This window comes from Leiobunum rupestre, chromosome 2 (assembly GCF_980474605.1).
Source record: "Leiobunum rupestre chromosome 2, qqLeiRupe1.1.hap1, whole genome shotgun sequence".
Lineage (NCBI taxonomy): Eukaryota > Metazoa > Arthropoda > Arachnida > Opiliones > Sclerosomatidae > Leiobunum > Leiobunum rupestre.
The window spans coordinates 78447325-78463787 of NC_143385.1; the positions used below are offsets into that span (position 1 = coordinate 78447325).

Sequence of the window (16463 nt, forward strand, 5' to 3'; positions counted from 1 at the left end):
AATTAAGCTGGCGTTATCGACGGTGCGGATTTGCACAAACACGCATTCGTCGATAACCTCCAGATCAGTTCGTCGAATGAAGGAGATACCATTTCGTAACGCTATCAAAGCTCCTCCACCGATTGTCAGTTTTTCGTCTTTAGATCGTCTGTCCGATCGCAATACGTATTAGGATCTCGGTATAAAATCTATAGAAAAATGGTTCTCTGTGAACCACGTCTCCGCTAAACATATAATATCGTAATTATTTAGAAGAATATTGGTATAAAGTTCGTTCGCTTTAGTCCGCAAACCCCGGGTGTTTTGATAGAAAATCACCGGGTTGGCAGAGGCCTTATTGTGTCGGTTGGTCATTGGGGAGTGAGTGAGGTTCGGCCGGCGGAGCCGAGGGAATAACTAACGATCCGACTGATTCCTGCGACTCAGACCGCTCAATTTCTTTTACTAAAGTTGATGATACGCCGTCGTTGGAGTTGGAAGCGGTGGACTCAGACTCGTGCTTCCTTTCGCCACGCAAGGGGCCATAATAGTTGTTGATAAGGCAGTCCACTGGCCAGGTGTCAACGTTCTTAATAATCATAAACTCATCCTCGTTAACCGAAACGTGGAACGACGAGTAGCTTGGATAGCGAGTTTTAAGCTTAACGCATTCAAGAGTTTTCAGGTCGTTCTCGGCTATCAAACATTCCATAAGTTCCAAAGAAGTAAGAGCAGGATCCAGTCTCGTGACAAAGACCGCTTTACGTCGGGGTTTCACGATCTTGGGGACGGCCTTCAGAGACGAGTGGGACTTGGAGCCCCTCAACGTTAATTTGAATTTCCTATTAGGCTGGGGGTCGCTTGGTCGCTGTTGCTCTTTAGTACCACGCACTTGTGCAGGGGCTGGGTATGGCCATTTAGCCGTACCCAGTCTGGTCAGGTCCCGAGGCTTTGGTGCAGTTGTAGATTTGCTGGTTATTTTCGGGCTAAAGAGTGTCTTCCGAGAGGCAACGCCAGCAAAAGAATTGTCGTTGGACGTAGACGCGCGTGGTGGTGAGGTTGACCGAGTCCGATCAGCTATTGGTTGCGCAGTCGAAATATTCTTCGTAATGGTACGCCTGAGAAGTACATTCTCCTGTTGCAGAGCTTCAATTGAAGATTGCATAGTCGAGAGCTTAGAAGAAATATCGGTGATAGTCGTACATAAAAAGGTAATAGCCGAGTCGTTGTCTCTGGTGAGACTGTTGGTTTTTGTAAATTCGTTTAAAATATCTATTAATGTCGACGGATCCATGGCTTCGGGGCGCTCAAATTGGTATGGTATATATTGGGACGCAAAAGCGTTAAGTTGAGAGGAACCTCCCTGTAAACATTTCTTGCAGCAATAGTTATCTTGTTCCTTATAGGCGATATATTGTTGCTCCGTAAGAGTCGTACAAGATAGATGTATTTTGTTTGTACAGGAATTGCATCTTATATTTTTTTGCTTGCCCACAAATGATTTTTCGCATTTTAGGCACTGTATTTTAGAGCCTGCCATTAGATTTAAACCGTTTGAGCATAGATACAAATAACAATAAAAAAATAATAATGCAAAAAATGTTAAACCAGTAACCGTAGAACACTTTAGAAAATATTAATATAGGAGACAATTGTAATAATAATAATGATGAATGAATTTTGAGAAAAATTAATAAAGCAAAAAGCCCGTGCTTTGTTTTGAAAAATTCCGTATTCAAGTTCGTAGCAACTTAAAACGTGAAAAGTCAATATAAAAGTCAGTTCTAAAATTATGAACGTGCACCAGGGAGACGAAAGCAAAAACACCGAAGCGTTTCACGAGCGCGCGGAGTACGCGAGATAAGAGAGGAGTTTAAAACTTTTGAAAAATAACCGAAAATTCGAATTAAAAATAGGGCTAAAAATAACAAAATATGCACCTAAAAAATAAATATTATAATCAAACTACTTAGCCCAAATGGTCAATTGAGGTGTTGGAATGATGACGGTGAAAGCGCGCACACGGTGAAACCACACACATGAACCTAAAACCGATACGCGAAAAATACCGTAGAAAACAAAAACAACACCGAAAAGGTCCAAGATGTGCCTAATTAGGCACAAAAATAGTGATATCTCCGTAGAAAATATGTTTATACTAAAACCGAGATAATCACCAGATAGGCCAGGACACGGGCACCAATAAAAACACAAAAAACGTTGGGGTTACAGATCGCTGTGAAGAGATATCGCGGTATGATGCCGACACCGCACGTCGGAACACGACGGCTAAGAGCCGTACAAGTAGACCGAAGCACTCGATGAGATGTTACGATTATCGAATACCTCTTGAACGGAGACGCATATGAAGAAACCGAGCACACCACTGGAAAGCCTGACTCTTATTTAACTAGAAATACTATAACTCTCTAAAATATAGTACCAAAAACCGCAAACAAATCGCGACTAAAACCGATACAAGCGGAGCGATAAAATCAAACGTCTTGTCGCTTTGAAAAATATTATATATAAAATAATAATAATAACTATAATTACAATTAATTAATTAATATTATAAAATTTTACTATATAATTAATAATAATTACAATTAATTAATTAATTAATATTATAAAATATTACTATATAATTAATAATAATTACAATTAATTAATTAATATTATAAAATATTACTATATAGGTAATAATAATTACAATTAATTAATTAATGTTATAAAATATTACTATATAAATAATAATATTTACAATTAATTAATTAATCATATAAAATTTTACTATATAGGCCTAATTAATAATAATTACAAATAATTAATATTATAAAATTTTACAATATAATTAATAATAATTACAATTAATTAATATTATAAAATTTTACTATATAATTAATAATAATTACAATTAATTAATATTATAAAATTTTACTATATAATTAATAATAATTACAATTAATTAATATTATAAAATTTTACTATATAATTAATAATAATTACAATTAATTAATATTATAAAATTTTACTATATAATTAATAATAATTACAATTAATTAACTAATATTATAAAATTTTACTATATAATTAATAATAATTACAATTAATTAATATTATAAAATTTTACTATATAATTAATAATAATTACAATTAATTAATATTATAAAATTTTACTATATAATTAATAATAATTACAATTAATTAATATTATAAAATTTTACTATATAATTAATAATAATTACAATTAATTAATATTATAAAATTTTACTATATAATTAATAATAATTACAATTAATTAACTAATATTATAAAATTTTACTATATAATTAATAATAATTACAATTAATTAATATTATAAAATTTTACTACATAGTTAATAATAATTAAAATTAATTAATAAAGTTTATAAAATTTTATTTTATAATTAATAATAATTACAATTAATTAATTAATATTATAAAATTTTACTATATAATAAATAAATAATACAAGTTGAAAAAACGTAGCAAATTAGGCTGGAGAACTATAATGATCAAACGTTACAGCTTTGCATACCTGGATTCACATTAAAAATTGGAATTGAGAGTGACAACGTTGGCCTAGTTTCCAAAGGATGTAAGGTCATATTGTCGTGCCGCGGCGGTCGATCGCCACGTCACAGAACACGCGTAAGATGCGGTGGTCAGCGACGCTTGTTCGATATTGGGTAAGCGATGTTGATTGGGTTCTAGGGGTATGCTGATTTTAGAATGATTAAGGGTTGCCATTAATTAGATTAAGGATAATAACATTTAATTAAAGATAATAAGTGAAAGCTGGTTAACTGGGAATATAACTGACATGGAGGTTATCTTACGATTACACTATACACTCTTTTTCGCGGTATTTTCCTGGGCGCGTCCATGTTTGGTTTTCCCCTTTTCAGCCCCATCCCCCATTGTGGAACCCAAAGAGTGGATGCTAGACTCCCCGCTGAGGGCAGAGACAATGGCCGACGAGCGAGAGGCAAGTAAAGGGGGTAAAATAAAGGCGCGAAAATGAGTGTATATTAACAGAATATACCATATTAACAGATTACATTATTTTAACACAATTAATTCACTATAGCGAAAGTATTAACTCCGCCAATTAATGACTCACTACGACGGTTGCGATAGTCTCGCACACGCAGAATCAGCACCGATCTGTCTCGGGAACGGACGCGCCTGGTCCAAAATTACAACTCTTCCTACGAAGAGCTTTTTTAGATTTTTCCGCACCAAAATTCTTTAGGGTACATCTTTTTAGGATGCGATACCGTACACCTTGGGTCAGAGAGAGAGAGAGAGAGAGAGAGAGAGTCACCCCAAGTCCGCTGAAAATTACCTACCCACGTAGTCAATAAAGTAGTTCACCTTTCACCTCAATCATTGAGCCAGTTTCCGCGATGACCCGATGGGTCCATCCAAGAGATAATGGTCCATCCAATCGCGAGCCTAGCGTCATGACGCTGATTATAATAGTTTCGTTCTCAACAATCCGTTAATCTAAGGTTAAAAATAATGTCACACCTGACGCCACCAAGACGCCAGACATACATAACACTACATACTTTATGACATTTCAAGAAATATTTCACAATAGAGAAATCCTCCTAACTCGTTAATTGGCCACCCTCAATTCGGATTGGGAAAGAAGACCTCTGGCTACAAGGGTTCGCTGTACACCCTCTTCCCGTGACCCGCACGTTGCTTTTGACATTGAAGAAAGAAGATGGCTGCTCACGTACCCGTCCGCCAGGGCTACAACGACCAGCCCCTCTTCCCAGCTACGATGACCAGCTACCCCTCCCGGCTACGACGACCAGCCCCCCTTCCCGGCTACAACGACCAGCCCCCCTCCCGGCTAAGATGACCAGCCCCCCTTCCCGGCTACAACGACCAGCCCCCCTCCCGGCTAAGATGACCAGCCCCCCTTCCCGGCTACAACGGCGAGCCTCCCTCCCGGCTACGACGACCAGCCTCCCTCCCGGCTATAATGACCAGCCCTCCTTCCCTGCTACAACGGCCAGCCCTCCTTCCCGGCTACAACGACCAGCTTCCCTCCCAGCAACGACGACCAGCTCCCCCTCCCGGCTACGACGACCAGCCCCCCCTCCCGGCTACGACGACCAGCCCCCATTCCCGGCTACGACGACCAGCCCCCTTCCCGGCTACGACGACCAGCCCCCTTTTCCGGCTACAATGACCAGCCCCCCTCCCGGCTAAAACGACCAGCCCCCTTCCCGGCTACAACGGCCAGCCTCCCTCCCGGCTACGACGACCAGCCCCCTCCTGGTTACAACGACCAGCCCCCATTCCCGGCTACAACGACCAGCCCCCACTCCCGGCTATGACGACCAGCCCCCTTCCCGGCTACAATGACCAGCCCCCCTCCCGGCTACCACGACCAGCCCCCTTCCCGGCTACAACGGCCAGCCTCCCTTCCGGCTACAAAGACCAGCTCCCCCTCTTAGCTACGATGACCAGCCCCCCTTCCCGGTTATGACGACCAGCCTGCCTTCCCGGTAACAACGGCCAGCCCCCCTCCCGGCTACGACGACCAGCCCCCCTTCCCCGCTACGACGACCAGCCCCCTTTCCCGGCTACGACGACCAGCCCCCCCCCGGCTACGACGAAATGGCTACGACGACCAGCCCCCTCCCAGCTATGACGAAATGGCTACGACGACCAGCCCCCCACCTACCGGCTACGACGACCAGTATCGTCAATCCGGACGGCCCAGAAAAACTCAATCTAACAATAATAAGAACACAAGGTCGAATTCTTACTGACGTAGGAAAGTGAAAGAAGGAAATATAATTCCTATAATTTCCCAAATGCAGCAATGGCCGATATAATTGGCCAGAAACAAATTTAATATTCTAAATTAAATAAATTTTATGAATTTTATTTCTATTTAATTTCATTTGAATTGCTTGCAATACGGTCTCCGGACCTCCAGTCTCCGCGGCACTTTTTGCCCTACGGTCTCCGGACCTCCAGATACCGTGTGCTTTTTGCCCTCCAGTCTCCAGTCTCAGCGGCACTTTTTGCCCTCCTGTCTCCGGACCTCCAGTCTCCGCGGCAATTTTTGCTCTCCGGTCTCCAAACCTCCAGAATCCGTGGTGCTTTTTTCCCTCCAGTCTCCATTCTCCGCGGCACTTTTTTACCTCCTGTCTCCGGACCTACAGTCTCCGCGGCACGTTTTGCCCTCCGATCTCCAAACCTCCAGCCTCCGCGGCACGTTTGCCCTACGGTCTCCGGACCTCCAGAATCCGTGTTGCTTTTTGCCCTCCAGTCTCCAGTCTCCGCGGCACTTTTTTCCGTCCGGTCTCTGGACCTACAGTCTCCGCGGTGCTTTTTTCCCTCCAGTCTCCAGTCTCCGCGGCGCTTTTTGCCCACCGGTCTCCAGACCTTCAGTCTCTATGGGAATTTCTAGTCTCCGGTTTCGGAGGCCGAAGACTGAAGGACCAAGCTGAAGATTCTAGCTCCTCTGTGCATGCATCCGGTTTCCAATGCCCACCACAACTAGTGGTCTCAATTATCTAGGCCTCCAGTCTCCGCAACGCCTTGTACTCTTTAACCTCCGGTATCCTGGCTTCCAGTCTCAACGGCTCCTTTATCCGTGGAAATTTCAAGTCTCCGGTCTTGGAGGTCGGTTGTTATGCTAGCTTGACTATTGGTCGATAAGATTTTGGCTATGCTGTTATGATATCTAGGGTATTGCTATACAGGGGTTTGGTTATGTTATATTGGCTATCGTTTGATAAGGTGCGGACTATGCTACGTTATGATATTTTGGCTCTGTTTATTTTTAATGGCGCCAATTTTTTACATAGGGTGTTTGTTATTATACAAATAAACATATTGCGCTTATCAGGGTGATTGAAATGTTATTCCCAATGAACAGGGTGATTGAGAATTGTAATTAAATTGTTTGTGGGAAAAGTACTCTTTGGTTGGTAAGAATTAGTGCCGTGATTATGTTATGAGTTGTTAATAATGCGTGGTGATGGATTTTTGAGTTAAATTTACTCTTTGGCTGTTAATGCTTAGTGCGTTAGTTATGTTAAACGATCACATGATTGAGATATTATTTTTAAAATACAGGGTGGTTGAGAAACACTCATTTTCGAAAAAATTCCTCTTTGGTTATTATAGTACGTTTATTAAGTTAATGTACAAGATGTTTGAATTTTTGTTCAAATTTAACTTAAGTATTATAAATATATTTAATACATCGGTTGGATTGGGTGTACTTAAATGTTTATAAATGGTAGGTGTTAATAATTTAGAAAGTAATTGTGTTACGCCATCGATATTTTCAGGACAAATTCACTCTGGTAAGATATCTTATACTATTAAAATTCGGTTGACCTTGAACCAGGTTTTGAAGATCATTCAAAATGTATCTCGAAAACCGTTATGTTCGGAAGGTCGGTTCCAACTCGAAAAGTGTGCGCCATTACTTTTTAGATCTAATTTAATTTCAACCGACCTAATTAAATCTGAGCTTAATAGGCGAAACTATAAAGTCCAGGGGGGCTGAAAAGATGGTAGTCACGTGACTTTGTGGTGAACTGCAGCGCCATCTATCCTAAGAAATACGAACTATTATTCATTTTATTAGCCTATGACTGCCTGCCAACATGGACAAACTACTAAAGGTACTTTTCACTTCACGCTAACGTCCCGTAGCAGCTCAGATGGTGTCAGTTCGCGATTTTATCACTAGGGCGCGTTGGAATCTCATGTTACGTGGGAATTTTCACGTGTCTCCGTTTTCAACCATTTTGAGTTTTAAAGTTCTAAAGTATTTTAATTCCGACAAAAGGCGATGCCCATCACGTCAGAGTAAAAGAGAAGGTCAGTTTAGAGCTGACCTAGATATTTCTAAAGTTCACGTGTGAAGTTTACGCGGTTTCGCAGGGACTTCAGGTGGTCCGGGAGAAAGTTCCAGTCCTTGATGGGGGAGGGAACAAATGCGTGCTTCCGAAGCTTAGTTTTCAGATAGGGGATAACATAGGATTGGCCGGTTTTCAAACCGCGGGGGGCACGCATCCACGATGATATTGTACGCGCGATTGGTGAAAGCGCCCCATTCGCTTTATGGATGATGGAGTTTATCGCCACAAGACGTTTGATGCAGCGACGCGACGCGAGAGTGGGCCAGTTAACATTCTTAAGTACTTGTGAGATACTGATGTCCCACGAGTACCCGACTGATGTGGCAAAACGGACGGCCTTTCGCTGAACCATTTCGAGTTTGTGGGTTTCCGCCGCGGTTTGTGGGGAGCAGTACTCCAAAATCGGAGTGACGTAGGTTTTTATGGTCGATGCTTTCGTGGGAAAGGAGCAGCCGTGGAGGGTTCGACTAGCCCCTGAAAACGCTATTGAACACGTGACATCCCTTCCTCCTTTATCGCGCGAAGAAAAAATGCTCTGAAACACGAGTCATACTTGGCCGGTACTGAACTTGTATAAGTCTAAGCTGCAGAGTATTGATTAATCTACCAAGATCTAAGAAATCCAGTGGGGATGAAATAGGTGGGTAGAGGGGTACATTGTACCTTTCTAGATTTCAAGCCGGGGTACAATCGATGTATTTGTACCCCCAAATATATAGCTGTTCCGAAAATTTCATAAATTACATTTCCATCTTTAATTTTTAACCAACTCTCAGAAAAAATTATTACATTATTCATAATATAATAACAGAAGTAAATGAACCGAAGTTATTGAAATAGCGCGTTTTCCTTATGAAAATGTCGAGTAAAATAAAAGCTAATTTCCATACCCGTCTTTTGGCGTGATAAATTGCACTTGGGAATTGTGGGTACAGCTATTTATATGTATAAATAATGGTTTCATAAAAACAAAAACATTTTTCAGCCAAGGAGCTCACAAAATTTCAAATTCGAGGTAAAAATGTAACTTCATAAGGAAAACGCCTCCAGCATGGGGAGTATTATAGTATAGCACTCTGATAAATTCGGTTCATTTACTTCTGTCTTCTGATAAAAATATATTAATATAAATAAACGAATTAAGAAAGATATTTAACTGAATACTTAATCAGATTTGCTATTTACTGGTCTGTTGTCGTGGAAATCATTAGCAAAAATGCCATGAAAATGTAGGAAAACAAACCAAAAACCGAAATAATCAAGTTTTTTGGCTTAACAAAAAACATTATATTCTCGAGACGCTGTGGGTGGCCTCGGATTTTTACATTTGTACTGCAGCCGTGGCGGCGCCAGGATTTTAAGAGGTGTAGCCTATTATTGTGACTCGAACGTGGCTCTCTTTTCGACTTGTACAAATTTTACAGAAAGTAAAAGGCTATGCTTGAGGCAATAAAGGTGAAATTGAATATCCGATTCTGGGCCCTGTTAAAATCGATTTGTGTGCCCCTAAATAAAATGAAAGGTAGGTTATAGCCCGCGGGCCGCTGACCCAACCAAACATTTTCCTGCCGCTGTCACTGACAAGGAGACAACCCGAGATGTTAATCTCCGATTTTGTTCAAACTCGGGGGTTGAGTAGACCTTCGTGTACCTTGAAAGCTTCTAAAGGGAAAAGTTTCAATGGACATTCGTTTTGCCATGGCAACCAAAAATGTTTTTACAACTCAAGTTTAAACTTTCTCTACGTAAAATAGCATGGCAAAATCATGGATTGTCCCTTACAATTTGACCGATATTTTATTGAGTTTACCCATTTTTATCAATTTTACCCAAAACCGGCCAAACTTTTCATACAGACTATAGAGCTAGTTCAGCAGGACTAACAACCTTTGTTATTCTTTGGTTTAAGAGAATTCGGCTTATGTCCGGGCTTTATATGAATATTTTAGAGACGTACCTTTTAGGAGTTGTAGGAGGGACCCTAGTTGTTGAAGTATGTTTGGGGTTGAGAATATTTTCATGACCTAAGTTTCTTTTTAAAAAAGTGGACTTGGGACTACTATTTTCGACTATTTTGCTTATTTGCCATCATATATTTATTACAAAAATCATTTAAAATAAGAAAAACGGCGCGGAAAGCCGGAAATTAGTGAAGCCTAAGTTAGAAACTACGCTACTCCTAAAAATCGACTTCTTTCAATTTCTTACTGGTTTGCCAGATAAATAATTTTCTCTAGCCCGAAAAACCGGCCAAACCTTCACCTCCTCCGAACTAAAAAGGGGGAAAGCACACCACAGCGAATTTATAGAACGCTCTATTGTTCCGCCAAAATTTTATTTTTTGAAATTGGACCCTTTCAATCAGTGATTTTGCCATGCTATTTTATGTAAAGAAAGTGTAAACTTGAGTTTTTTAAATATTTTTGGTTGGCATGGCAAAACGAATGGCCATTGAAACTTTTCCCTTTAGGAGCTTTTAAGGTTTATCGAGAAACACCTCGGGATGTCTCCTTATCAGTTAAAAATACACGAAATTATCAATCAAATCCAGCTTAGTCATTTCAGAATGGTTTTATAGCGAAAAAGATCAACAACTGAAATTTCACGAAATAAATTGGGTTTAATAGTTCTTACCGATTGATGTATCATCAATCATCATCACCAGAAAGTTTCAGCAACCCATTTCTAGGCCTAAACGCCAGGGGCGCCCGCAGAAAGTTTTCCAAGTGGTGGTAATCTTCATATTTAGTCAAAAAAGGGGGAAGGAACTTCATACCTTTATTAGGTTTGACTAGTGGAAAATTTCCCTAAATATCCATAAATAATGGGGAATATGGCGTTTCACGTCTATTATGATTCATCTCAATTAATAATTTTAATTTTAATTTAACGAATTCCAATTTATAGCCCAATTTACAGTTAAACAACCATTTTGTCAAGCTTTTATTTCCGATATATAACGGTCAGTTTACATAGATGGCACCACGTGTTCCACGGGGAATCATGACTTATTTCATTGTTATTGGATGACAGCGGCTGCATGGCTTACACCACCCGCAAAACTAATAACTGCTGGTTTATTTTGCGGATTGTAGGTAAAAGCTGTCAACCTTTCGCTATACTGCTACGCATGGTTGATATATTCAGCGCTGCACATTTTTCAATGAGAGCGCCGAAATTGGGTTTCCTACCTATAACACTGATAAACGGTACACATGTAAAATGAACACTTTGTGTTCCGCTCTCGTTATATTTCAGTACGTGGATTTCAAAAACATTTTCTGTGTACAAATAATCCTCTGAACTTGGAATTGAAGATTTCGGAAAGGTACTAAAGTAAACTTTCAGACATAACTAATTTTGTTTCCATATCTTTGTTAGAACACGGGTATAGTTATTAGTTTGGTAAGAGCGTTTTGGGTAGTCGTAAACTCACCAAATGCGAGGCCTAGTTAACCTGTGACTAATACACGATTTAAACGCTTAGCACGAAAATCTACTTTACAATGTAAAAAAAAAACGTACGTGGAGTCGTAGCTTTGCGCTATCAATAGACAGCTAAAAGGGACACGCCGACGTTCGAGTTTAACCGGTTCCACCTGCTTGTTTGTCGTATATGCTATCACGCGTTAAATCCAGGCCGAATTTCTTCAAACGCCGGTGTGGCCCTTTAAGTCATCAATCCAGAACGCGGAAGCTTGTAGAGCTCTGACAAGTGTGAGTGTAGTCGATACGTTAAAGCTTTACTCTGTACAATCTACTATACTGCAAGTTCCCCTTACGCGTTTTCGAGAGGTGGCTTAACTTCTCTCATGAAACTAAGCCTTGCGTGGGTTATTAGTAACGTTAAATCGTACACATTAAAATTAGCATTTAAATGTCACAGCTAGCGCGTGCTCTTCGACTAATTAAGTGTTGAGAGAGCGCCTACTACGTTGATTCCGCGAGGTATAAGGTTACGTCTATACAGTCCTGCGCGTTCTTTCTATCCTGTTTTAGCACGTGTTGAAAATAGCGACTCTTGAGAACAAATATCTTGATTACAAGTACGTACATTGAAACTTTAAACACGCCAAACTTCAACTACAGAAATGGTTTTATTATAATTATTTTGTTCGTGGAAATTGAACGTTTAGGAGCAAATTCTTGGCTACAGGTAACGTAAATCTTCTAAGATTAGGTAGTTGAAGAAACACGGGTACGTTCCAAGGTACAGATATCAAAGCTCAGTTTGAGACGAACTTAATAAGCTACGTGACAAATGAGCTTCTAAAAAATCCCGTTGGAATATATTGGCGACAATAGAAAATAAAACAATAGGAAACTGATAATGAGATAGACACCATCGTGTAATATAATATTTACAAGGATTGATGTGACTCCGAGATCAATCTCACAAAGAGAGGGTGGTTAAGAGATAAAACATTTTCAATCAGTTGTTTTCAAACAAAGCATGGTTTCGAGAAAGGTAAGTTCCCATTACCACCCTCCTACGCAATTTCACTAGCTCACCTGAATTAAAGGCATTAAAAGTCGCTAGATGACTTGAGTCTAGGGTGGGTCATGGGCCAACTGATAATTACTACGCCCAAACAGAAATTACTTGATGAAATTAAAATCAATATAATCATTTTCCAAATCATAGAATTCCACTTAATCTAAATTATGAAATTTGGAAAACTAGTCTTTATTTTTGTCTTTGCAAAAAATTATCAATGATTTGGGCCCGGCCAAACGTATTTGCCAAATTTGCAAGTTCAAATGTCTTAGCGTTTATGTCCACTATCGCAAGTAATTTCAATGCAGTCGCCTTTTATTTCGTTGCCCCGAGGTGGAAACGAAATTATATTAGGACCCAAAAGGGGTGTTAAGGATAGGTTTACCTCGTAGTGCTCGTAAAGGGCGCTGGAGCGAACCTTGGGTAAGGTTGGATAGGGCGCTGTATGGTAACCGCTCGGAATGAAACGGCGAGGAGGAAAAACGATAACTTAGGAGTCAATTTCCACGTAGTAGGCGCCAAGGTATACTCCAGGCTAAACTTGGTTCTCGGAACGGCGAGGAAACGCTGCGGATAAAAAACGAGTCGCTTACCTCGTATTTACTGATTTCTTTTGATTCCAAATGATTTATAAAGATACTTTTTGATTCCGAACGATTTCTAAAGATTTAATTGCATTCCAAATGAATTTTAAAGAAATCTTTGAATTCCGAATGATTTCTAAAGATTTCGTTTGATTTCAAATGAGTTTTAAAGATTTATTTCCATTCCAAATGATTTCTATAGTTTTTTTTTGATTCCAAATGATTTCTATAGTTTTTTTTGATTCCAAATGATTTCTATAGTTTTTTTGACTCCAAATGATTCCTATATTTTTTTTTATTTCAAATGATTTCTATAGTTTTATATTCCAAATGATTTCTATAGTTTTTTTATTACAAATGATTTCTATAGTTTTTTTTATTCCAAATGATTGATAAAGATTTCATTTGATCAAAAAGATTTTATGATTTTCAAAATAATCTGATTAAAGATTTTATGATTTTCAAAATAATCTGATAAAAGATTTTATGATTTTCAAAATAATCTGATTAAAGATTTTATGATTTTCAAAATAATCTGATTAAAGATTTTATGATTTTCAAAATAATCTGATTAAAGATTTTATGATTTTCAAAATAATCTGATTAAAGGTTTTATGATTTTCAAAATAATCTGATTAAAGATTTTATGATTTTCAAAATAATCTGATTAAAGATTTTATGATTTTCAAAATAATCTGATTAAAGATTTTATGATTTTCAAAATAATCTGATTAAAGATTTTATGATTTTCAAAATAATCTGATTAAAGATTTTATGATTTTCAAAATAATCTGATTAAAGATTTTATGAATTTCAAAATAATCTGATTAAAGATTTTATGATTTTCAAAATAATCTGATTAAAGAATTTATGATTTTCAAAATAATCTGATTAAAGATTTTATGATTTTCAAAATAATCTGATTAAAGATTTTATGATTTTCAAAATAATCTGATTAAATATTTTATGATTTTCAAAATAATCTGATTAAAGATTTTATGACTTTCAAAATAATCTGATTAAAGATTTTATGATTTTCAAAATAATCTGATTAAAGATTTTATGATTTTCAAAATAATCTGATTAAAGATTTTATGATTTTCAAAATAATCTGATTAAAGGTTTTATGATTTTCAAAATAATCTGATTAAAGATTTTATGATTATCAAAATAATCTGATTAAAGATTTTATGATTTTCAAAATAATCTGATTAAAGATTTTATGATTTTCAAAATAATCTGATTAAAGATTTTATGAATTTCAAAATAATCTGATTAAAGATTTTATGATTTTCAAAATAATCTGATTAAAGATTTTATGATTTTCAAAATAATCTGATTAAAGATTTTATGATTTTCAAAATAATCTGATTAAAGATTTTATGATTTTCAAAATAATCTGATTAAAGATTTCCCGATTTCTATTACTCCTTTCTGATTATTTTGATTTTCTAAGCTAATTTTCTATTACTTTTTAAATTTCACGAATTTCTGAAAAAGTAATTATTTTTAGAAAATTGAATATTTCTTTATTTTAAGAAATCGTCTAATCGTTTTTTACCTTACATGTACGCGAGATTTCTGGTTTTGATATCCCATCGGCACCATCATGCCCAAAACTTAAGACGTATTAAATTCCCCAATGATGACGTCATTTTCTTTTACAGAGATGACGAAATGGTTGGTCGGAGTCGCTTCTATTTTGTTCTCTTGCCTCTGTTCCGCGATTGCGAGCATCATAAATAGTTTTATCTCCAAGTCGTCCAACGTCTTCGTGTGCGGATTCGTGCAAAATGCGTTTCAGTGCGTGTTGCAGCAGCCCTGTCTCGTGTACTTCAAGAATCCGGTCTTCGGCGTCCAGAACGAAAAGATACTGTTGTCGTTCTTCGTGGGGTTTTCGGTCGTGGAAATCGTGTCAACGTTTTTATCATTGTCTTACATCAGCGCCTCCGATTCCAACACTATCATCTATTCCTATTCCGTCATAGTCGCTTTAGTGGCCCATTTCTTCGACGGAAAACCCTTCCGGAAACGTTACCTCTGGTCGGCGATGCTTACGTTCGCCGGGGCCACTCTCATCTCCAAACCACGATTTCTGTTCGGTTCATCCGCGTCTACTAGCGACGGGAGCGATTCTTATTTAGGGTACATATTATCGGTGATAGCCTGCTTGAGCATGTCGGGAACGGCGATTGCGGCTGGAATGTTTCGAGAAACGCGACTGTGGAGTAAACTGTTACTACCCAATATTTTAAGCTCCTTGTTCTACGCCGTGGGATACTTTTTTACCATGGACTTTGAGACGGAGTCGATCTGCGGCGTCAAAACGATTTACGTCTTCTTTTCGGCAGTATCGTATCTCTTGTGTCAAATATTTTATTGCGTCGGTTTCCAGAACGGAAAATGCGAGTTGCTCTCTGTAGTGGACATGTCCGAATTAGTGATGGTGTTAGTTTTGGACAGGCTCGTTCTGGGAACCAAGCTAGGTTCCTTGTCGGCGATCGGAGTGGCCGTGATCTTCATCTCGGTGGTGCTAATCATATTGTTCGAAACTGACGATCATAGAGTGTACCCGGCGTATTTATTGAAGTGTGCTAGGTATAAATTGAAAAGGATTGCTCTTACCTTACTTTTCATGCCAATTTTAATAGCTTCTAAACTATTCAATATTAAAACCTATTCGAAGAAAATGAACCAAATATAGTGAGCTGGGAGATATCTTCCTGATGGCAAGCTAATTAAATTTCTGCTGATATCAAGCCCTTCTTTGCGCCCAGGAATTGTGGGTTTTTACAAAAATCCAGCTACCAAAAATCCGCTAGGTGGCGATTATAAAGTTCTGACTTCCAACATTTCAAATATAAGTATAGTATTCGAAATGTTGGATAGGTTCACGATAAATCGATCGAAGTGTACAAAAAAAATGTTTTTAACACTTTAAAAAAAAAACAAAACTACTTTAATATCATCAGTAATTTATTATTGTGATGTTTGTTACATTCTTACGGTATTACGAATGTATGTATTTATAATTAGGGAGAATGACTACATGTTGACCCGATGTATGAGTACCACCATGGTCTACTTCTCCCCGTCACGAGATGGGGAGAGAAAACGTCACCAGTGTGTACTTCAATCACATCGGAACACGTCAGTTTTAGGGATTTAATTGATAAGACAAAGTATAAATAAATGAAGTTATTTTATTATTATACGTGTCTTTCAATTCAATATAAATGAATCAGTAAAATCTAGTTTTCTTTAAACATTCGATAATTATTTAAAAAGGTTATAACGGAAGTTGATTTTGATCAATTTTATTGTCATTTTAATTTTCATTTCAGTAAATTTTTGTTTAATAATTGGAATAACATAACTATTTCGATTTCCTTATAATATTTAGTAAGTTTTAGATATATCATATAAACTGAGAAAACTCCTGTGCAAAGGTTAATAAAAAAATAAGAAA

The 16463-nt window shown here is 37.8% G+C and overlaps 2 protein-coding genes across 2 annotated transcripts in view; one reads left to right on the top strand and one right to left on the bottom strand.

Annotated features, from left to right (window-relative positions):
- Positions 1–11684, bottom strand: part of LOC149959097 (glutamate receptor-like) — a 61984-nt gene extending 50300 nt beyond the window's left edge. Inside the window, exon 1 of the mRNA XM_090167345.1 lies at positions 11438–11684. The gene's annotated coding sequence lies outside the window, so the exon portion shown is untranslated. The remainder of the gene's footprint in view (positions 1–11437) is intronic.
- Positions 11685–14663: 2979 nt separating this feature from the next.
- LOC149959098 (solute carrier family 35 member G1-like) lies at positions 14664–15698 on the top strand. The gene has a single exon (XM_090167346.1). The coding sequence runs from the start codon at positions 14664–14666 to the stop codon at positions 15696–15698; it is 1035 nt and encodes a 344-aa protein (XP_090023472.1).
- The last annotated feature ends 765 nt before the right edge of the window (positions 15699–16463 follow it).

Coding starts and splice junctions, on each gene's coding strand:
- LOC149959098 (XM_090167346.1), top strand. CDS start 14,664: ATGACGAAATGGTTGGTCGGAGTCGCTTCTATTTTGTTCTCTTGCCTC.